General features: G+C 37.9%; 1 protein-coding gene across 1 annotated transcript in view; it reads left to right on the forward strand.

The window, feature by feature from the left end:
* Window positions 1-3,468: 3,468 nt before the first annotated feature.
* C7 (complement C7) overlaps window positions 3,469-23,837 on the forward strand; it is a 53,417-nt gene continuing 33,048 nt past the window's right edge. Inside the window, exons 1-6 of the mRNA XM_082651881.1 lie at window positions 3,469-3,578; window positions 9,086-9,141; window positions 10,935-11,010; window positions 13,965-14,106; window positions 15,987-16,134; window positions 17,144-17,282. Of these exons, the coding sequence (XP_082508007.1) occupies window positions 3,573-3,578; window positions 9,086-9,141; window positions 10,935-11,010; window positions 13,965-14,106; window positions 15,987-16,134; window positions 17,144-17,282 (567 nt within the window). The 5' untranslated portion in view covers window positions 3,469-3,572. The remainder of the gene's footprint in view (window positions 3,579-9,085; window positions 9,142-10,934; window positions 11,011-13,964; window positions 14,107-15,986; window positions 16,135-17,143; window positions 17,283-23,837) is intronic.

The raw sequence follows: 23,837 nt of genomic DNA on the forward strand, positions 1-23,837 counted from the left end.
ACATTACCCTGTGCATTGCTCTTTGTGAATCTAAGGCTGGGGATTTGCTAGGGGTAGATACTCTAACAGTGGTTCTCAGTGGAGGGTGGTGATTTTGCCTCCAGGGGACATTTGACATTGTCTGGAGACATTTTTTTTTTTTTTTTTTTTTTTTTGCGGTACGCGGGCCTCGCACTGTTGTCGCCTCTCCCGTTGCGGAGCACAGGCTCCAGACGCGCAGGCTCAGCGGCCATGGCTCACGGGCCCAGCCGCTCTGCGGCATGTGGGATCTTCCCAGACCGGGGCATGAACCCGTGTCCCTTGCATTGGCAGGCGAACTCTCAACCACTGCGCCACCGGGGGAGCCCTGGAGACATTTTTGATTGTCATGACTGGGGAAGGGTGTTATAGCCATCGAATGGGTAGACACCAGTGATGCTGCTGACCGTCTACGCACAGAACAGCTCCCCCCCCAACCCCCGCCACTCCACCAACAAAGAATGATCAAGCCCAAAAGGTCAGCAATTCAGAGATTGAGAAACCCTGCTCTATAACATACACAGCTTGTTATACTCACTCAACCACGAAATTAATTATCTCTTCTTGAATTGTCTTGTAGGACTAGAGTGGAAAACCTGTGGGGAAACTTTGCCTTCAGTTTATCCACAATGTTTTAATTGCTGTGTGGTGTGGGCTTCCCTTAGTACTACTCTTTGACCTCCATGTGGCACTTGTCTATGTTGACTGGCCGTTCCTTGAAATTCCCCTCAATTGGCTTGACAATGAATTGTTTTGGTTTTCCTTCTTCTGTAACCTCTCTCCCTCATGCCAAGATATTTTGTCCCAAAGAGATCTACATTTCCAGTTATGTGTTGGATATTTTCTTCAAAATAAAAATGTCCCGTTTCTAAAACTACCTCTTTCTCATCAACTTCCTATTTCCCTCCTTCATTGATTTGTTCTTAAATTCTTCCAATTTTCTCAGTCAATCTGATATGTGATTATGTTTAATCACTAAGTCTGGTGAACCCTCTGGTCCTTCGTCTTTCTCTTCTCAAATGAGGCCTTGATTGCCCCTTGTCTGATTACTGAAATAAAATCCAAATCACACTTCCTGTTTCCTCTCCTTGTCCTTTCCATGTAGCCTGCACACTACCAGTGTGTAAATCATCCTAAAACATCACTCTGATTCTTTCCTTAAAACTTCCAGGGAGCGAGTTCCCATTGTCCTTTGAATAAAGTCTACACAACTTTTTCCGGCAGTCAAATTTCCCACAGTGTGGCTCCCACCTATATTTGAAACCTTTGTTCCAATGGCTCCTCCATTGAAATTCCAGAAAGAAAAAACACTGTTGATATGAGAGCAAAGCTGTGGAGAGGGGCAAGTGCAAAGCACTTGGTGAAAGGAAGTTTTTGTAAACTTTTTAGATTTAATTTCTGGCATACAATCTCTGGAAGCCAAACAATGCAAGTTCTAAATTATCGCAGATACATCTGTATGTGTGTGACTCATCCTCTAGACTAAGGAAACTCTATAAATGGGCTACTATGACCTTTACAGCATGTAAACGATGAAAATAAAGAAGGATGTTGCTCAAGCCTCCCATCTGTCAAAGCCCGTAGCCTATCATATTATGCAACCTTTGTAAATATTTGTTGAATTTAGAATGAACAAATTAATGAGCGCATGCATGAATGAATGAAAAAACTACTGTGGCAGGTGCTGGTGGTGTCCTGCCTATATCTTGCAAATACTGAAAATACCTGCACCTTTCTACTGGAAGTCTTTTTTTTCTTTCTTTCCTGGCTACAGATGTGTTCTCAACCTACCCCCAGTTCAAGCTGGAAGTGTCAAAGAGTTGATGAGTCCAGAAACCACCCTTAACCAATGATAAACAGGGTGTTGGTAAATATAGCCTTACTCCCTCGTTGGAATAACTCTGAGATGTGCTCTTCAATGTCTCCCAGATTTCCTCATTGGGACTGAGCTATAATTGCCTCAGTATCTTGCATGTTAAAGTACCTTGTATTGACTTCCTTTCCTTCCCAGTCTCACTTTCTTATCCCTCAACAGTACTTTCACTTCACAAAACAACCCCCAAAACACAAGAAACCCCCAAACCAAAAAAACTAAAAAAAAAAAAGACTACTTGCAATTGAATTCTTGTCTCAGATCTGCTTCTGGGGGAACCCAAACTAAGACAGCCACTGAATGTGGAATTGTACATTGAGTGCTTAAGGAGAGCCCATGACGTCTGGAATTCATGCAACTGGAGTTGAATTAAAAAAAAGAACTCTTTCAGGAATCAGACATCATCTTCTCTGTGGCAAATTTTTTTCCCACACAAAGCACTAACAGTTTGAACAAAAGATGTGGAAGTTTTTCCTCTGGAAGACCACCATTAATTTATAAACGGAGGGTGGGGGTCGTTCTTTATTATTCAAATTTTTTGGATATAAAAAGAAAAAATATTAAAACTGGAAAATATTCACGAATGGAATGTTTGGTTATAAAATTATTCTCAGTTCAAATTTCCTTTCCTCCTTCAGACTTCTGTCACTCCTACCCATAATGCCCTAACAGCAAGTTTCAGAATATTTGGCCAAGCCATGCAAATAAAACTGTAGCTCACAAAAAACCCAAACCAAACCAAAAAAACAAAAACTGTAGCTCAACTTTAATAGAAAATCTGAAATCTTGCAAAAATGCAGCCTTTTGTGAAATCTATGAAAATGATGTTGGAGAAGTGCTAGAATCAATGCAAAGCCATGGAAAGTGAAGATCTGGCAGAATAAGACAAGGCAACTGAAGAAGAGAACAGAGACATGGTTGATGACTGTGACAAGAATTTTCCAACAGAGTGATCTGAATATCATAGGATTAAGGGCTGTTCTTGGGGAAATTAGTGATGCCTTTAAATATGTTTGCAAAAAAAGATGCTCTTTTTGATCATTCAATGATCATTTGATCATTGAAAGTCAAGCATGAAGGGATGTGCATTATATTGTGTTAGGATATATATATTTTGGGGGGATTCCACTCCAGAATGTTCCATTTACATTTTGAGTGACAGAATTGCATTTAAATTTTTTCTTCCACAAAGTGTTTAATCTCAAAGTCTGTTGTATAACACCCTTTTAGAGAATCATGAAAACATCTGCTTGGCGTGGTAGATCGAAACGGGAAGGAGGCTTATCCCTTGCCTTACACAGAGTCTCCTTTGGTTGAAAATCACTTAAACACTGAAGTGAGAACATTTGCTGCTTTTCTTGATTTACAGATGTTTTCTCAGAACTACACTTCCAAACAGTCCCAGCTGACTGTAGCTAAGGCCTGGGTAAATTGATAAGATGCATCTGGTTTCAAGACACAGACTAAGTACAGGGCAGGCTCTCCGTGTCCCCAGAGAACCTGGTTGGGGTCACAGCTGAGTCTTGGAACCACTTGCTCTATATATGAGTGCCAAGTGAATCCCCAGCAGGGAGAGACAGGCGAGGAGTAGACTGCTGGGCTCTTCCTCCTGTTGAAAATTCACTGGGCACTGGAGGAAGAAATTTTCCTTCTGTCTTCTGCCCTGAATGTTTTCCCAAACATGAAGGTAAGATAACTTCATTATTTTTGTGAACAAAGCTAACTCAAAAGGGAGTAAGGCTTAACTTAAATAACTCAAAAAAAAAAAAAAAAAGAGAGAATACATGGGAAAATAGGAAAGAGAAATCTCCAAGGGTGACTTTAAAAAAATCCTTAATTAAATATAGTTAACAATTCAGCCAAAGTGAATTTGTTTTTCTTTTCTTGCAGTTAATTTATTGGTTTAGAGGTCTGGGAATCAGAGATTGAGGCAATGTTTATGAAAGTCCTGAGAAAGCCATTAAGAAATAAAATACAATAATACAATTGTTATTCCTTAGGGAAAAATTCCCTCCCACGGATTTTGTTTGTTTGATTTGGAGTCATGCAATGAACCCCCATGATCTGACTTATCTAACAGCTTTATAGAAAAGTGAATTTGGAGACTTGCAACTTTAGAGTTTGGAATCTGGATGAGAAGATAAGGCTTGTGAGAGTAGAAGATACAGATAAATGGAATGAAACTAAAGGTTTACCAAAAACACATATTGGTCTAATGGAAAATGGCCAAATGTTAAGGATAAAGAAATGCAGGACTGAAGACAGAAATCACTTTGTTTGGTAAACAAAGGTTTACCAAAAACACATATTGGTCTAATGGAAAATGGCCAAATGTTAAGGATAAAGAAATGCAGGACTGAAGACAGAAATCACTATCATGGGATGCAAAAATAAGTTGAACCTGCTATTACAATTTTATTATTGCAGAGGTTTGTATTTAAACTTTAAAAATTTTACATTATAATGCTGGAACAATAATTTCTCAGCCCTGTCAGCTGCTAGATTGCTTTTGTCATCACTATGCCACCGATTTGCAATACTGAATCTACGCTCACTTTCCAGGGGCTTTGGAGGCGGAGTGAGAGGCGGGTCTTGAGTAACTCATGGGTGAAATTACATTTAATTAAGTTATTGAAAATTACACACAAATCATAAATTTAATTTGTTTAATGTTATGATGCTAGAACATCAAGTAACCATACAAAGTTAGAATTATGATATAATCTAATCTCTATCACTCTATCTTGTATTTTTATTTAAAAATTTAAAATGCTTGTTAGCTCAAAAAGAATAGGATGCATTTCCTAGAGTCATCTAGCTAGTATACTTTCACCTAATATTTGTATTAACCATCAATCAATTTCCTTACTTATTTTATGATGAGACATCTTAATAATTGTTTTGTGCTTAAAGATGGATCATTGATTATTATGACATTTTTCTGCTGGGGTAACATATTTACTTTTATCTTTCAGTTGGTTGATAAAATATCAACAAATAAAGAAATGATTTCTTTGTGAGTTGCATGCAGAGTTCTCACCTATATTTGAAAGTAGAGATTCATATTTTTACAGTAAATCTGAAGGGTATGCTTTTGTGATACATTTCAGAGAAGGTAAACTTAGGCTATGAAGACACCACTAGAAATGGTTTTCAGGTCTGGCCTTTTAAGAGGAAGTATTCTTTTTTCTCCCCCGCGGCCCGCCCCCCCACCATTCATGTGAACTAAATTCAGAGAGGTGGTCCCAGAATTCTTTTCATTCTCTTTGTATCCCTTGGATAGGAGATAACTGGGTCTGAAGTGTTTCAGGCCTTTAGAGCAAAAAGTGTTTCCCTCTGAGCTGGCTGTGGTCTGGACCTTCACTTTCTCTTCCATGGACTGAGAAGAACCTGGGGTTTGTAAACCTAAAGCATGATTCACATGGTGCTGGGATGTGGTCAGGCACAGGGATGTCTCAGATGAGGGCTTTTCTGCTTCCTTGCCACACCCAGAGCTGATCTGATGTTATCGGCTGTCTTCTGTCAATTATACTGTGATGGTGTTTGTGCCTTTAAAAAAATGTCTTTTTCCAGGTTCTAATACTACCATCTTGGCAAAAATAAGTTCAAAGAGAAGATAATATCGATTATTTCTCCACTCAGAGATAACCACTATTAACATTTGAATCTATTTCTTTTCAGACTTTTATATGAGGATGTACAATATATATTTTATGAAATTGCTATCAATCTAGATCTGAATCTTTTTGCTCACTATATCATAAGCATGTTCTCCTGTCATTGTTCAATCTATAACGTGCTTCTAATGGCTACAAAGTACTCAAATCATATTATTGTGCCCTTTTGCATTTCTTTATCGCTAGAAGTGTTGCAAATTGATGTCTATTTCTGATAAAGATGTAAGTAAATTGATTTTAAAATCTACCTTCTTCTTCATCTGTTTGGTGCCCTATGTTCTAAATTTATTGATCAAGATATTAATTAGGGCATGCTAAGAAATTAGATTTGATTTTTCCATACTTTTTTCTCTTGGAATTTGGAACCCAGTGTATGCTACAGAAATTAATGTTTTTTTTTTTTTTTTTTACCTCAAATGGGCTCATGATTCAACAGACAAATGTAAAAGACCAGATGTGGAGAAATTAGAAGCATAGAGACAATGGTTGTAGCTGAAACACTTCAGAGGAAGGAGGTAGAGCTAATGCTCATTCAGCCATAAGAAAGAAGAGAAGAGAATTCTGGGAAACGTAGTCCCGGCTTAGCTACATTACACACTGCAAAGATACGATGTCTTTTCAACTAAGCAATTCTTTTATAGAGTTAACTCAGATGTATGTCTATATCAGTCATTAATTTGTTTATTAATTTATAATTGTTCTATCTTGTCCATTTGATGAGATACTCTTTCCAAAGGCAAGGAATGATAACTGCTTCATTTTTCAGGTACTCAGCTCGCAAATTTTCAAGACATTCTTTTGGTTAAGAGATTCAGCTTGTATAACTCATGAACTTGTGATAAGCAGATCTTCATGGGTTATAATATATATACAAGGAAGATGGTGGCAAGGTTATCTTTTCTGATGAAAAAGTATATCCCTTAAAACTTCGTTGACATTTTAAAAAATATGTAATAGAATGTTAAAATGGATTTTTTCATGATGCCTGTTTTGCCTGAGAGTCAAAGGCCAATAATAATAGGTGCTCAGTACCCTCACATTTTAAAGTGAGATATTGTACATTCAATGTGGTATTATTGCAATACCAAAAGAGTAGCCCTAAATTTGTTTGGTGACCCTTTGGCCATCTCCATCCTCAAAAGTATGCAATATTGTGTCCCTTGGAGCATGAGGGTGTATAGGGAATGATACCCTACTCACGTTTGAGAAAATCTAAAGGCATAGGCTGGTTCACTGCCCTGTGGTTAGCAAGTAAGTCAACACAGCAGTGTTAGTTACATCCTGACATCCAGAGTTTGACAGGGCAAGGATGTGTGCAGGTATCCCATGGACCAGATGTGGACCTTTAGAAAGGGGCCAGACTTGGGTTGTCAGGGACTCTGCCTGGGAGACGCCTGCAGGATGAAGCAACCCCAGCAGACAGCATCAGGAAGCAGGCACTGGTGAGACTCAAGAGAGCTGAACAAAGAGACGAATGATTTGTGCCAGAGAACAGTGGTTGTAGATTCCCAAAGGAGGGATATCCAAAGAATGACAAAAACACCATGAGAGATAAAGAATTGGCATTCAAACATCCAACACACCCTGATTTACCAGCACTGGACTCCAGCTGCGTCGGGCAAGCAAGATCCTTTTGGCTTTTGCCCCTCTCACTCGTGCTGCGCTGACTCTGGAGAAGACAGGCATCCTGGGGAGGTGGGGAAGAGAAGAAGGAGAATAAAGCAGAGGAATTTTGAAGTAGACCCCACCCCTCCCGCAGGACCTGGGAGCAGGATAGACATTTAAAATTGGATGATACATTGAAATTTGACTGTTAGATTGTTCCAGAACGCCTGGGAGTGACTAAAAGAGCTATGAGATAGGCTGGCCCAAGGGCAGGAAAAATGAGTTGACATAGTACAAAAAAAGACATATTGTTGAAAAGAAACAACCCACTGCAGTTTATAATAAAAAAAAAAAACCCAACGTTTAAAAGGTGTTGCTTTCCATTATGTGCTTCACGTGTTTGTTGAAAAATCAGAAAAGTATCCACAGCCTCTCCCACCACTGTTCCCATTTCCAGGGCGCCCACAGCTGTTGGGACCTCTCTGCCCTTTGGTTATATGTTAATCAGATTATAGGCTAAAAACTCTGTAAGGCTGTAAAAGGCAGAAGTAGGCAGCTAGGATTTTACAACTGAAAAAAAGATACCTAATAAGAGGATGGGTGATCTAGGAAGGTGAGTAGAAGCATCTGGAAAAAGTGTTGGGAAGCCATTCCACAGCTACCCTGAGAGAAAAGAGGTTTGGGGAGATCAAGAGAAGAGAAAGAACATTGGCCTGGTAAAATGTGAGGTAAGATGATTTAAGGACTTTTTTTACTGGGTTATGAATTGAATGTGTTTGGTATTTTTAAGGAGTCTCCAGTACAGATTTGAATTGTATTCCCTTTCACCTTCAGTTGTCAAAGTAGGAAAATACATAGAAATGAAAATAAAATAATAAAAGTCACCTATGATTTCACAACCAGAAATGAACTATTCTCCTTGTTATGTTTCTTTGTAGATTTGTTTTCAACACACATTTGATTTTCAAACAAAATGTAATCACATTTTACATACAGTTTCATAACCTGTCAGATGCTCAATATTTAGGCTGCTGCTATCACATGAATGTGATTATAAAAGGCCTCTGTCGTGTTTTAAAGACTGAAGGAACCACCCGCAGAGCTAAGGACTGTGATGAGTATCATGGCATCTCTGGCTAGGAATGTCCCTCCACTTTTGATTTTTCCATTTAGGAATCTATTTCTCTTTTAGCTTCTCAGCCCTTGAAACTGTTCTTCTTTCCAGGCATTCTCTTCTCTGGTGTCCTCATGGGTACCAAAGTTAGAGAAGAGAGTGGAGTAAGGAATTAAAAGATGATGGGACCCTAAAGAAATGTTTGTGAACTTTTAACTCTGGGGAGTCTTTTCAATTTATTTGTCAATGACATCACCTAGCCCCTAGTTGTCTTTCCAGAAATGAATAATGGGAGGTGAACTCAAGAGAAATGTATTAGAGACTTCCCTGGTGGTGCAGTAGTTGAAAATCTGCCTGCCAATGCAGGGGACACGTGTTCGAGACCTGGCCCGGGAAGATCCCACATGCCGCGGAGCAACTAAGCCCGTGCGCCACAACTACTGAAGCCCGCGTGCCTAGAGCCCGTGCTCTGCAGCAAGAGCAGCCACTGCAATCAGAAGTCCACACACCGCAACGAAGAGTAGCCCCTGCTCTCCACAACTAGAGAAAGCCCACATGCAGCAATAAAAGACCCAATGCGGCCAAAAAAATAAATAAATAAAAGAGAGAATTGTATTAAATTTTTATGTAAAATGAAAACTTAGAAGTCAAGCAGAATCATCAAGGCTTCTCCATGGTTCTTTCACTCTTTCTATTCCCAACTCACAAATCTTGACTTGTACAGATGTATTCACTTTTGACTCATTAAAGCAATGCTAACTAAAATATTGCTTTATTGTTTTTTTTTCCCCCTCCTAGGCAATAAGTTTATTCTTCTTGGTGGGATTTATAGGAGAGTTCCAAGTTTTTTCAAGGTGAGAATTTTTTGGATTGTGTGTGGAAATCATTAACAATCATTTCTTTTATTTTAAGGAAATTCTTAACTATGGTCTGATTTTTACATTGCAGCCTGAGCATGTTTAACCCTTCAACACTTTTTTTCTTTCCCTTTTTTAGAAAAGGCAATTATAGAGAAAGTGTGTTTTATTCTTATTCTTATTTTACTTTATTTTATTCCCTATAAGGAAGAAACCTGAAGACTAAAAACACCTCAAGGTTTCCTGCTTCTCCCAGTACCATGGTTTTACCTGCAATTCAGGGAATGGCAGCTGACTTACACATCTTAGAGCAGAATTTGATTTTTAAATGTAATCTTTGCAAAATAGTCTTTGGGATTTTAAAAGTTGAGAGTTTTTTTAAGAAAATAGGTTTATCGGCTCTTGAGACCTGGAAAAAAGCCAGCATCATTTACTCATGGCCTTGCTTTGCTTTCACTGTCTGATGGGAGAGGACCAGGTCAGTTTACCTCATCGAACTGTCAGAACATGTGTCTGGAGGTGTGCCAGTGACTGGGACACAGAGGAGCCAGACGGTACTGAGAGTAGAGGGGGTGATTGAGATCTTGAAAGAGTTGATTTCAATGCAGGTGTGATAAGGGCTCTGTGAGGGGACTGGACAGGGTGCACAGAGGAGGTGAGGCCAAGCGAGCTTCCCTTCCCAAGCCTCGGTGTTTGGGGAAGGCCTCTGCCTGTCTCTGGGAGATAAAATAGACACATAGCATTAAGTTCAGATTGTTTAAAGGTCAAAAACACTAAGGCATTTGGATCACTGATGCCATATCAAGATGACAGGTTAGCAAGATTAGCCCCATAAGGGTACCTGAGCCACAAATGGCACTCCTTATCTGCAGCACCTGGCAGTGCTATGCTTAACTAAGCAGGAATCACCTTGACCTGAGATGTCTCCCAGGTTAGGAATGTACTCAAAGTCCAGAAAGCAGGAGTCCTGGTTCCTCTACCCCTTGTAAAGTGTGGTTTTAGGTAAGGCTTCCTTAATCTCTTTGGACTAAGCAACATGACCTCTTGGACACAGCCAGAGTTAAGCATTGTAAGAGAGTCAGCTTGCCATCTTCCACATGTATTTTATTTGGGTGGAATTCTTTGAGCTCAACTTGACGCTACTGTACTTGGGTGTGTGCTTGAGAAGTGACCTAGATAAACAGGGGGAGCACGTAAAACTCAATTCTCGTCCATTTAGCCTTTGCCAGATTTTGGTTTCCTACTTCTCATACGGTCGTTTTAGAGCTTGTTGTCTCTCAGTTAAATTTCTGTATAGCTCTTCAATTCATCGTCCAAATCCTGTCAAAGGCCATAATACCTTCCTTTTATATGTTCTCACTTAGCCTCCCAACTTTAGACACTCTCTTATGTGTATTTCCACAACGCATTGTACTGTACACATTTCTGTTAGGAAATCTATCTCATTAGCTATACTGTACAAAGGATCATGATTATTGTGTTATGATTATTTGTTTACACATCTGTGTCTTCATCCTCCCCTCTACCAATTGTCAGTATCCTATCTCTTTTATGTATATAGCTCTAGTGTCTAAATAGTGCCTGGTACATTCTAGATATTTCATAAATGAAATTTAATAAATCTCTGAAAAAGTGAGTCCTTCCCACATATATTTTTGTATATTTTGGGATCCTCTTGGTGCCTCTTAGGAAAAAAATTGTGAAGCAATTTTTGACTATTCTTGCCAATTTTTTGTCTTCTCTCCTACCTTTCTGTTGGCTTCATGATGGACAATTTGACACTATGACAGTGCCTCCTCGCCAGTCAATTGCCAGTGGGCTTCCTATGCCCCTTGGTCAGAATGCAATGGTTGTACCAAGACTCAGGTAGGACCATGTGAAAACTTTGTATTTACTATTTATATGTAGAAATAGCTTAGGTGTGGACACAATGGCATTAACTTTTGAATGTTGTTTTATTTTTTGAAAATGTAATTAGTAATTTTGAAGGGAAAAAGTATGATTTATTTCATACTTAATATTGTAATAAAAAATTTCTGCATTCTCATTTTTCTTGCAGGACTTTTCTAAATCTTACATTTGAGCCTAGAAATATACATAGGAGAGACACTAAAAGCAACTCACCAACTCTTTCACTATCAGAGAAATAAGAATATCATGAAATGAAATTAGTAGATAATTCAAAATTTCATATTTACTGGATTCAACTTTTCTTTTCATTTGAAACAAACACTAAAGAGTAGCAAAATAGCTGCTTCGCTTTACCTAACTAATAGTGAATGACCATGGAAAGTCAAACATTTTTAAAGTTTAATACAAAAGTAATATAAATAAAATACCAGACTTGACTGAGAGATTATAGAGTACTTCTAAAAATGTCCATTTTTTTCCTTATTATAAATTAATCATTGGAGAAAATGATTTATAGTTTTATAAATGAAATAAAATGGTCTATTTCTATATAAATAAAGAAAACACTACTTATAATTCTACCATTTAGAAGAAACCAATATGTCAGCATTTTAGTATTTACTCTTTCAATTTCTCTTCTTTTCTTTTTTATTCCATGTAAGCACAGATCTGCTTTATTCTTTTTGAATAGCTACATGGCATTTTATTGTATGAATGTACATTTAAAAAATTTAATTAGAGTTCTACTGACTGGCATTTGGGTGTTTCCTCAATTTATTTTCTTTCTATGTGCTTATGATTTTTAAAATAGGATTATTTGATCATGATTTTATATTCTATTTTAACTTAACATTATACTATCAGCATGAATTTTGACAGCTGAATTATGTTCCATTATATGTATAGACCAATCTTATTTATCCACTTCCTATTGTTTGAGATTTAGGTTATTTATATATTTTGTTATTATGAATAAAACTTTAGTGAACATTTTTGCACATAGATATGTCTTTTTTCTGATAATCATCTTAGGATAAATTCCAAAAATACAATGTTGGTTTCAAAGGTTCTGAACATTTGAATGGCTAAATTTTTTTTTTTTTGTATTGAGATACAATTGACATATAACATTATATTAGTTTCAGGTGTACAACATGATTTGATATTTGTCAAAGATTTTAAAGGTGGTTCAGTTTAGATAAAAATGTGCACTTAAAATCATTTTAAAATTATTAAAATAACAGAACCATATTATAGAAGATAACTTGTGTTTTGAAACATCGTCATTATCCTCATTTTTCTTATTTAGTATCTACATGAGGGGTATTTACAAAACAAGTTACACAAGTAACTAGGATTTGGTTTCTGGCAAATATAATATTAGATGACAGCTCTGATTACAGGCAAACAGGTACATGAATAACAAAAGAAAAGTCAAACAAACACCAACTTCAGAAAACATTTTTATAATTTAAAAACAAGTTAAGAAAGAACATTAAATAGAGGTAGATCGAAGGTATTTTTCATATGAGTAATTTTTTTGTGTGAAGATCATCATGCTTAGATTATAAAAACAGAATTTTCACCCAGAAGAAGACAAGTGAAAATGAAAAAGGGGTCATAAGATCAGAATTTGATAGGTGAGAATGAGACCCTGAGAGCAGACAGCCATCAAGGTCATCCTGGTGTCTATGGAGAAGGAAAACATTACTTATACGACAACGCAATCTATGCTTTGGAACTTCAGGAAAGCACAATGTTACTAAGCCACGTATAAGAGGTGTCTTCATCAATTAAATACAGAAACTAAAAACTTACTAAGAAACTGTACTGAGTTCCATTCCTCACTCATACTCCTCTATGACTCCTCTGCTTAGATGCAATGAAAGCCCCAGGCTGTTGCAAACCTGCTCAGAGTTCAAATTACATATCTGTGACCCTTTGTTCCAATTTAGGATGAATGAATAGATTCAACTTTGGTTTGTATATCTAGTCTTCCCTGTTGCTAAAGGTTTAAATTCTCTGGAATCTCAGATTTTGTCCATTTTTATTAACTGGTAAGAGTTGAGTATAGGAAGAGGCTTAAAAGATGCACCTTTGATTGCCTTTGGGGAGGAAAATGATTTTGCAGATCTTTCTTTTTGTTTAAACATTAGATACATGTCTTCATATTGAGTAAATGAATTTTAGAATGAATTAGTTTTCTCATTTGCCTTAGAGATTTCCTCAAATTTTTTTCTACCCCCTCCTACCTCACCCCACCCTAAGATAGGCCTTTGACATCTTTCCCATTTCAGAGGTCAGTAATTTTGGTTGTCCAGTAAAGTATCATTGTAGATGTACCTTCACCTGTGGACCACTTAGGCTTCTGTTTTGTAAATTTGACTTCCATGTTAGCATATATGTCTCTCTGGATTGTTTTGCCTCACCTTGCCTTCCTGAAGAAGGCTTAAGGTTCAGCTCAAATTAATTACCACCACTTTTCTAAAGGTTTCCCTTACTCCTGTTCATCTTAACTTCCCTTCCCAATATTCTTACTCTTTCTCCAGCAAAATTCACTTCACCTTTTCTAATTAGCTCTTGGTACATTGCTTTGGCAAAAAATTAGTCATTTTGTGTTGTGATCTGGTCTATCCAGCATACTTTCTTAAAGATTCACTAATTTTTTTTTTCATTCAACCCTAAGAGTAAATATATAACTCGGAGTGCTCTATAAATAATAACCCAGGTGTCACTGTACTCAAAGACAAGTGGGTTTCTGGGTGCATTGATTTTGTAGGCTTTACTTCTGTAGTACACCAGAACAATTTTACAAACATTATTTCTCCAATTGTATTAATTTATCCCAGATTTTATTTCTCAGATAAAGGAAACTGGAGATATTGAAAAGCTATTTGGTTTGTATTTAGACTCGCAGGCGGTCAGTTGCTGTTTATGGGCAGTATGGCGGCCATCCCTGTGTTGGAAGTGCTTTTGAACCACAATCGTGTGAACCTACACGAGGATGTCCAACAGAAGAGGGATGTGGAGAACGTTTCAGGTGTTTTTCAGGTATTTGCTTCCCATAGGTTCGGCACGCAGAGTGTAAGTTCAAATGCTATTTGTTTAATTTGCTCAGTATGTATTTGTTGAATTGTACTGCATTTATATTAGCCTATAAGTTAATTTTCCCCCAAATCAGTTGGATTTTTATTGGCATATTAGTTACACACTTAACTGTCATTCTTTTAAATGCATGGGTGTCATCTGGTAATAAAGGTGGGGATACTCTTTGCTTCTTTGAAAAAGAAATATGGCTATTGACAGACCCAAGCAGTTCTTGACATTGCATTTTTGGTGAAGATGTGGAATGAGTCTGGAATGAAGACTGAAATTGGGCAAAAACAATATTACTGCCCAAATTATTTTTATTTTTACAAGAAAAGCAACTCTAATTAGTTAATCAAGGAGCAATACGGGTCATCTCTATGCATGGAGAAATGAAACAGTTTTGGATTGAATAATATTTGACCTATTGTCTATGTTGCATTTGTGCAGAAAGGTTAATTCAACAACTTTCAGCAAACATTTATTATTCTTGTTATGTTCCAGATACAGAAATGAGGGTTGTGGATGTAGAATGAAACACATAGCCTCTTCCCTCAAAATTCTTAAAGTTTTGTGGGCAAAATAGTACATAAATATTTCCTGTGTTAGACGTGTTTTTTAACAATACCTGTCAAACTCCTATTGTACTTTCAAAACCCAAATCAGATGATGCCGCCTTAGGGAGACCTATCCTAAAAGCCCAACTGATAGAGCTATTTAACAGATTACTTTTCTGTGTTCTCTATGTACATTGTATCATCTGTAATCTGAAGTATTTGTTGCCCTGGATATCTTTTGGTAGACTGAACTCCTTGAAGGTGTGTATTATATTTCTTTTATTTTTGCATCTGGAGTGTGTGGTACATAGTAGACTCTCAACAAATGTTTGCTGCATTGGATCAAGTGACAGCATAGTGGGATGTGCTATCAGGACAGTTTTGTGCCATGCATACTATAAGGGCACAAATGAAGGGCATACATTGTAGCTTGTGGGGCAAGGGTGGTTTCTGAGAGGAGGTAATGTGTGATTTGATTTTTGAAGAACTGTAGGTGCAAAGTCAGTGGAGATGGCAAAAAGGTTGGTCTTTGATTTATGTAAGTGATCCAGTATGACTAGGGCGTAGGAAGCTAGTAAGAGAACGGTTGGATATAATGCGGAGGGAGGCCGGGGCTAGATCATCTGGTACCCTCTAGTGCTTCCTTGTGCTTCTGGTACCCTGGGCTTATATCTATCACAACAATTACATTGCTGAATTGTAATGATCTAACTTCATACTCTTTCCTATTAGATTGTAAAGTATATGAAAACCCTGGTGAATACCCTTTTTATTCATATTTGTATCCCAACACCCAAGAGTGTCCCGAACAGAGAAGGTGCTAAAGAAATGTCGAATTTTAATCTTTTGATCCAGTTCTCATGCTCTCAAAGCATATATATCTAAATCACCAAGAAAGACAGCACTTTGGCATCTTGGTCAGTGATTACAGAAGAGAAATGGAAAGTTGAAGGGCAGGAAGTCAATCTGTCTTCCCAGTGATTGATTGGCATTGAGTGATTTTGGAGAATTCAGACAAAGTGCTTAATGGCTATGGATGAGAGCCTGGAATTTGAATTCAGGTTCTATTTTCAATTTTGTGTCCAGCCAAGGTCAGAATCAATTTGCATGTTGAAAAATGAGGACCAAAATAATCAGCAGTCCTTCCCTGGGCACTGAGGGTGTATCTCAAACTCACATTAGAGTATCAGTGTTGTGTTGAGGGTCCAGGGTGAAATCTTTTGATCCCAGGTAGCGTTTTCCTTTTCACCTCTTTTATTTTTGTGTGGTGGCTTTTCTTGTGTTCAGGTCAGTGCATCAGCAGATCTTTGGTTTGCAATGGGGATTCTGACTGTGAAGAGGACAGTGCTGATGAAGACAGGTGTGAGGACTCAGAAAGCAGGCCTTCCTGTGACCTCGATAAACCTCCTCCCAACATAGAACTTACTGGACAGGGGTAAGGTGTTGGGTGTCTTCCTGTACACATCGATGGGTTGTAGTTTTTATTTTGTTGTGTTTTATTTTGTGGTTTGGTAAGTCTAATAACAAATCACCTAATAGTCAAGACTTTGCTTAGAGCTCTTTGCCACATCCTGAAACAATTAAAAAATTCCTATCTATATACCTGTAAATATATGTGGTAAAGCATAGAGGGACAAGTTGTCCCTGGACTGTTGGGTTTAGCACTGAAAGTCCTGCATCTAAGGAAATCCTTCAGACCTGGGAAATCCTGGCCAGTCAGTCCCCCTATGGGAGGGAAGGGGGGAGAACTAATTCAATGATGTGGGGCTACTTAAGGGAACGAAGAGACAACAGAATGAGAGCAGCGGAAGAAGAGAGAAAGTGTGTTGGAACACTCAGACTGAAAAGTAATCATCTAAACTAGCTGGGAACTTTCAAGTGAAGTTGAGGCAATCCTGTTAGCCTTTTTAAAAAGAATTCTGAAAAACTTTTAACGGTCAGACCCAAGTTAAAGTTTCAAGGTTTTAAGATAATCTCTTTGCTTAGATGTGATTTTTCTATACTACTATGAAATTCATTAATGGAAAAATGGTAAAGTTACTTTATAGAGTATACCAGTTAGCATGCTAAAAGGCCGACTAGTTGTAAATCATTGTAGAGAGTTCTCTCTCTTCAAGAGTAATCTTAATTGTTTGGTTTTTTCTATAGATTCAATTCAAAACCAGCTGTTGCCATAGATACAAAAGGGCTGTGTGTTTCCTAAATAAGTTCTTAGGCTAAAAGGATGTTGGGTTTCCCCAGCTATTAGTTTTAACCATTATAGCAAGCAGGGGGAGTTGGGTAATGCATAGTGTGCTCTAGGAGGCTTTTTATTTGAGCTCTCCCAGAGATGTTTAACTGTAATGTATTTCAAGAATATCTAGAGTTCTCTAATGATGCCTGTTTCAGCAAGTGGTGTTTCTAGTTTTTAACAGCCTTTTCTTCTTTCATTTTTTTAAAAACAGTTACAATGCGCTCACAGGCCAGTTTAGGAACAAAGTCCTCAACACTAAAAGTTTTGGTGGTCAATGCAGAAAGGTGTTTAGCGGGGATGGGAGAGATTTCTACAGACTGAGCGGAAATATCCTCTCCTATACATTCCAGGTACTTAATTACATTGATTTGATTTCTTTCTAATCTGTGAATTGTTGCCAGAGATCGTTATTTATATGATATTGATTTTTTTTGGTATTTTGTTGAGAATTTACTTGTGGCCTCATATGTGGTCAGTTCTTAGAAATGTCTTATATAGGCTTAAAAAGAATACATTTTCTTTTTTTAAGAACTGTTTTATTTATTCTTAAAATTTTTTAATACAATTTTTAAAGCTTACTTTCCATTTACAGTTACTGCAAAATATTGGCTCTATTCCCTGTGTTGTACAATACATCCTTGAGCCCATCTTACACACAGTGGTGTGTACCTCCCACCCCCTCACCCCTATATCGCCCCCCTCCTTTCCACCAGTTTGTTCTCTATATCTGTGAGTCTTCTTCTTTTATGTTACATTCACTATTTAGGAATATATATTCGTTAAATCTGTGTTATAGGGCAATGATACTTTTAATTTATGTCATTCAAGCTGAAATATCCATTGTCTCATTTCGAACTCCATACTCCATGTGGGTCCAGAACCTGATGGTCTGTCCCTGTGTGGGTGTTAAAACCCAAGGCCCTGCTCATGACTGGTTGTGATAGTCTCCTAACCACTGCCACAGTGTCACCTTACTTAAAAATGTTTTTTTTTATTTTTTATTATAAAATATTTTTATTATAAAATATTTCTATGTACAAAAGGCTGTGAATAACATATACTTGCAGTTTGGAGAAAACTAATAATACAAACAGGACTATATATGCCCACCACCCACCTCAAGAAATAGAATATTACCAGTGACTTAAAGGCTCCTATCTACCTCTCTCTGTCACATCTTCTCTACCTGTACTGCCCATACAACCACTATCTTATATTTTGTATTAATCATACAAATGAGCTTCTCTAGTGCAGACACCAGGAACTCGAACTGCTGCTTTGTAGGCTATGTTTAGGTTACACTTCACTAAAGTTTCCAAAACCTATATATGACCAATCTATACCCCACCAGCAGTGTGGAAGAGTGGCCTGTGTTCCACATCCTTGCCCGCATCCACACTGCCACACTTTAAAATTTTGTTTATGGTCTCAAGGTTTCCTCTGCAGCCTTCTGCTTCTTGCAGGCTGTTTCTGTCATACACACGTAAACTCATCCTGTTGATTGATTTCAACACAAAATCTACTCACACGAAACAGTAATGGCTTTAGGGGAAATTCCTGAAGATTTAGAGGGAACATAGAGGAGAGATTGTCTACCTCATAGTGCCAATGCATCCGAGGAAAACAGTCGAGATCCTCTATCTTAAATTGTCTGTCCTTCCACAACCTAAGCCAAAAGAAGTTTCTGGTCTCATCCTGTTTTAGCCTCTTTCTTGCTCATCTCTTCCAAATCTCCTCTCTCATGCCTTTCCTCCCATCTTCCCAGAGCTCAAAAATTTCCAGTTCAGCCCTCCTTACTGATGACTCCCAAATTTGTAAACCAAAACTATTAGGATATTCAGAAGGAAGGGGCTTTAGTTTACCAACATTAGTCATCTTCAGAAAGCAGTTCTGATTATGAGGAGCAAACCCACCAACCTCCGACTTATAATGGAATTAAATTACATTTAAGAGTTACTGAATCATGAAAGTAGAAAGTGGAACTGACTTGAAAAATAATCATAGCTACCAATTTTTGAATATTTCCTGTGGCATCTGCACTATTTTAGGCAATTTGTGTAATTTTAATCCTCACGACATCTGTGGAAAGTAAGTAATATTTTACTGTTTTATATATATAGAAATTGAGGCTCAGAGGACTTCAGCAGACTTGCTTCAAGTCACCAAATCAATAAGCAGTAGAGCTTGAATCCAGTCTGTCAGATTTCACAGCCCTTCATTTTTCTAGTATATTTTACTCTCCCAATGTGTTGTATTAACTGCTTTTTTGACTCTAAATTCTGCTTGGTGAAAAACCTATATTGTAATTTACCCTTTGGCCAGAAGGGAGAATGTGAGATAGGCATATAAAGAGAATTTTTTCTCCTCATATTACTAAGAGGATGTGTTGATAATTCTTTCATAATTATAAGGGGGAGAATTGCATACATGTATATATATATGCATATATATGTGTATGTGTGTGTGTGTGTGTGTGTGTATGTAGTCAAATTTAGAAAGTTACAGAACAGAGGAGGTAATAAGGGAGAGAATTTCTGACATGGTTGGAAAGGAGGCATGCTGGAAACCTGCAGCTTCTGAAGAAGAAAAATAATTTAATAAAAGCATAATTCTGACGTTCGTCTTCTACAGCAGGGCTTGGTTTTTGGATTGACATCTGAAATGCCTTGCCAGTCACTGAATGTGAAGGTGTTTGTCAGAGGTAGAGGGAAATTATAGCCTGTTATTTAGGATCCAGCCGAAGGGAAGTGAGGTGGAAGCAATAGGCAGTGAGTCAGTCACTGCAGTGGGAAACCCAGGTGCGAATATGGAGGCGGTCAATGTCCTCCTCAGTTCAAATAGAAGGGGAGCCACTGGGGATTCAGGCCTCTACAGGTGGAACATGACTTTTGGCTTGTTGGAACATAAATGTTAGTAAATAAACATAAAACAGAATAATCAGTCCATCTCTCTTCTAATCTCTGTTTTGGAAATCAGCATGGTGGTTTACCCAGGACAAACCCAGTTGCTTATTGAGTAAGCCACTTACTTTGATGCCATGCACACTCTCTGTTTGCTCATACTTTTCATACCACAAGGAAGCCTTTGAAACATAAGCACATTCCAGCTCCACAGTCACTTTGGGAAGGTGCCACCCTGCTTAGTTTAGCCTGGGAGATGCTGAAAGACTGTCTTGTTTATTCTCAGCATGTAATGAGTTGCAGATGGGAGTGAGTAAAGATTAAGGTGGAGAAAATAACTTCCTGGATCCTCCTGTTTTGATCTTGAATGTAATTCATTATATTAAAAAATTTTTATTGATTTACAATGTTGTGTTAGTTTCTGATGTACAGCAAAGTGATTCAGATATATATATTCTTTTTCAGAGTCTTTTCCATTACAGTTTATTACAAGATATTGAATATAGTTCCCTGTGCTATACAGTAGGACCTTGTTGTTTATCTATTTTATACATAGTAGTTTGTATCTGCTAATCCCAAACTCCTAATTTATCCCTCCCTCTCCTTCCCCTTTGGTAACCATAAGTTTGTTTTCTGTGTCTGTGAGTCTGTTTCTGTTTTGTAAACAAGTTCATTTGTATCCTTTTTTTAGATTCCGCATATAAATGATATGTGATGTTTGTTTTTCTCTGATTTAGTTCACTTAGTATACTTCATTATATTTTTTAAAGCAAGATCCTATATGTATATCAAATGAATAACAAAAACGTATTCTAAAGGCAATTTTAACTAATGCTTAGTTATCTGATCCTCTGCTTCCTCTGTTGGTATGTGTCTAGATATCTGAGATTTCTAAATCTACTCTGTTAACAGAAAATAATTTGAATGATAATAAAAGTAGCTCACATATATTAAGAACCTTTTATATACTAAGCACGTTTCAAGTGCTTTAAATAGAACTTTTTTTTAATAATAACCTAAGTATGTAGGTACTGTCATCTACTATTTTTACAGATGAGGAAACTGAGACAAAGAATGCTTAGTAGGGGCTTCCCTGGTGGCACAGTGGTTGAGAGTCTGCCTGCTGATGCAGGGGACGCGGGTTCGTGCCCCGGTCCGGGAGGATCCCACATGCCGGGGAGCGGCTGGGCCCGTGAGCCATGGCTGCTGGGCCTGCGCGTCCGGAGCCTGTGCTCCGCAACGGGAGAGGCCACAACAGTGAGAGGCCCTCATACCGCAAAAAAAAAAAAAAAAAAAAAGAATGCTGAGTAATTTACCTACAATCACAGAGGTAGTAGATGACAACTATGGGGTCTGAACCCTAGAAGTGTGGCTCAGAGCCCTTGCAGCACACTGTACTTAGGTGGGGTTAGAATGTGTATAAGCGTTGATAGGAATGAGTCAGTAGAGAAAGAAAAGTTGAAGCTGTAAGACAGGGAGTAATCAGTCAATTTAATTAGTCCTTTGAAGAGGTGAGAGGGTTAAGAAAAAAAAAATGTCATGAAGAACCTAGGGGTAAGACAGGAATAAAGACACAGACCTACTAGAGAATGGACTTGAGGATATGGGGAGGGGGAAGTGTAAGCTGTGACAAAGCGAGAGAGAGGCATGGACATATATACACTACCAAAGGTAATAAGGTAGATAGCTAGTGGGAAGCAGCTGCATAGCACAGGGAGATTAGCTTGGTGCTTTGTGATCGCCTGGAAGGGTGGGATAGGGAGGGTGGGAGGGAGGGAGACGCAAGAGGGAGGAGATATGGGAACATATGTATATATTATAACTGATTCATTTTGTTGTAAAGCAGAAACTAACACATCATTGTAAAGCAATTATACTCCAATAAAGATGTTAAAAAAAAAAAAGAGGTGAGAGGGAATGCAATACAGAAAAAAGACAGAGAAATTAGCCTTAGACAGGGGGAGGAACACCTGCACAGGAAAGGAAGTGAAAGACATTCGTAAGTCTGTAAATTTGTTAGCCAGAAGTGTAAGAAGTCTGTGTCTGATAGTGGGAATGTTTGTAAAGAAAGAAGTTTATCTTCTGAGAGTGAAGGAAATGATTGTAAGATTGGGGGATTGAGATGGGTGCAGAACTTTTGAAATAGATACTGTAGGGAATGGGAGAAAGAATTGGCTAGACATTTAGGGTTGCTGGAATGTATTGAGGATTCCACTGAGGTTGGAAATTATGAATGGACTTACAGTAACACCAATCGATAGTTGTGTGATTTTTCTATAGCAGTGCTAAGGTGCCTGGCTGCGAGCACTGAACAAAGGTTGAGTTTTTGCCTGGCAAATATGGTGGCAGAATATACCTAGGCAAGGTTCATTGGCAGGAGTTAGGTTCATTGGCAAGAGAATAAGAAGTCATGAGCCATGAAGCATAACTACAACATGAAGGAAGTGACGAAATGAAGGTGCTGATAGGTAAAGAGAAGGGAAAGTAAGTTGAAGGGCTGTCTCTATGAGGTTGAATAATAGATATGGCAATAATAGAATGAGTGTCAACAGAGTAAGAGATGTCAGAGTGTAGGATGTTTGAATTTGTGACTTCAGAGGAAGACCCAGTGTGGGGAAATTTCAGGATCTTAGCTGGAAGGAAGAGGGTATTAAAGAAAATGTAAGATCACACTACCTTGAGAAAGGATTCTTGTGGCTATGTGTAGAGTACATGGGAGTGAGGAGACGCTGAACTAAAGTTCTTAAGAGGCTTATCTGCATAAATCATGAATCAAGTATTTGAATTGTACACCTGAAGAAGAGAAAAAAATAGGCTAATTTTTTTTTTTTTTTTTGCATTGAAAGAAAGGTAACTTTTCTTTCTTGAGAGAAAAAACTAAATTCTGTGTCTGTCCAAAACCAAATAGGACTGAGACACTATCTAGTGACTCTAGAAATCTCTAGTACATTTTTATTTATTTATTTATTTATTATTATTATTTTTGCGGTATGCGGGCCTCTCACTGACGCGGCCTCTCCCGTTGCGGAGCACAGGCTCCTGACGGGCGGCCATGGCTCACGGGCCCGGCCGCTCCGCGGCATGTGGGATCCTCCCAGACCGGGACACCAACCCGTGTCCCTTGCATCGGCAGGCGGACTCTCAACCACTGCGCCACCAAGGAAGCCCCGTTCGTGCCCGGGTCCGGGAGGATCCCACATGCCGTGGAGCGGCTGGGCCCGTGAGCCATGACCGCTGAGCCTGCGCGTCAGGAGCCTGTGCTCCGCAACGGGAGAGACCGCGTCAGTGAGAGGCCCGCGTGCTGCAAAAAAATTAATTAATTAATTAATTAAATAAAGTAATTAAAAAAAATAATGTCCTCTTTGTATTCAATAATAATAATGTCCTCTTTGTAGTTAAGAATAATAATATATTCTTCATTTTGACTTGAGCTGAATTTTTGCGTTTGACTTTTAAACAAACCAATTTCATAATATAATGAAAATAATGTTGGAATAAAAGGTATGGTTAAATCTATTTTTTCTTCTCTTCTGTCTTTCTTCTAGCATGAATGCCTAATTTTTAACATGGGTAGTGATGAAAGTATTTTTAATATTTTCTGGCATTTTGTTGAATTTCCTTCTAGTCTTTTTTTGACTGGGCATATACTTGCATATTTGTGGTTAATAGGATCTGTAAATATCACATTTACACTTGCTTTTTCATTTAACATGAACAATTTGTCCTCACACTCATCCTTTACGATGGCTGCATAATATTCTATTTTCTTTTTAGCATTTTTAAAAAAATTTTTATTGGGGTATAGTTGATTTACAATGTTGTGTTAATTTCAGGTGTACAGCAAAGTGAATCTGTTGTACATATACATATATTCACTCTTTTTTAGATTTTAGCTTTATTTTTAAAATGTATCATATTCATCATTTAAATTTTCTCTGTGTTTATTTATACTTTGATCTCAAATACAGATATGTATGGACATATAATAAAAACACAAATACTTGT

This window comes from Grampus griseus (assembly GCF_964374135.1).
Source record: "Grampus griseus genome assembly, chromosome: 3".
Lineage (NCBI taxonomy): Eukaryota > Metazoa > Chordata > Mammalia > Artiodactyla > Delphinidae > Grampus > Grampus griseus.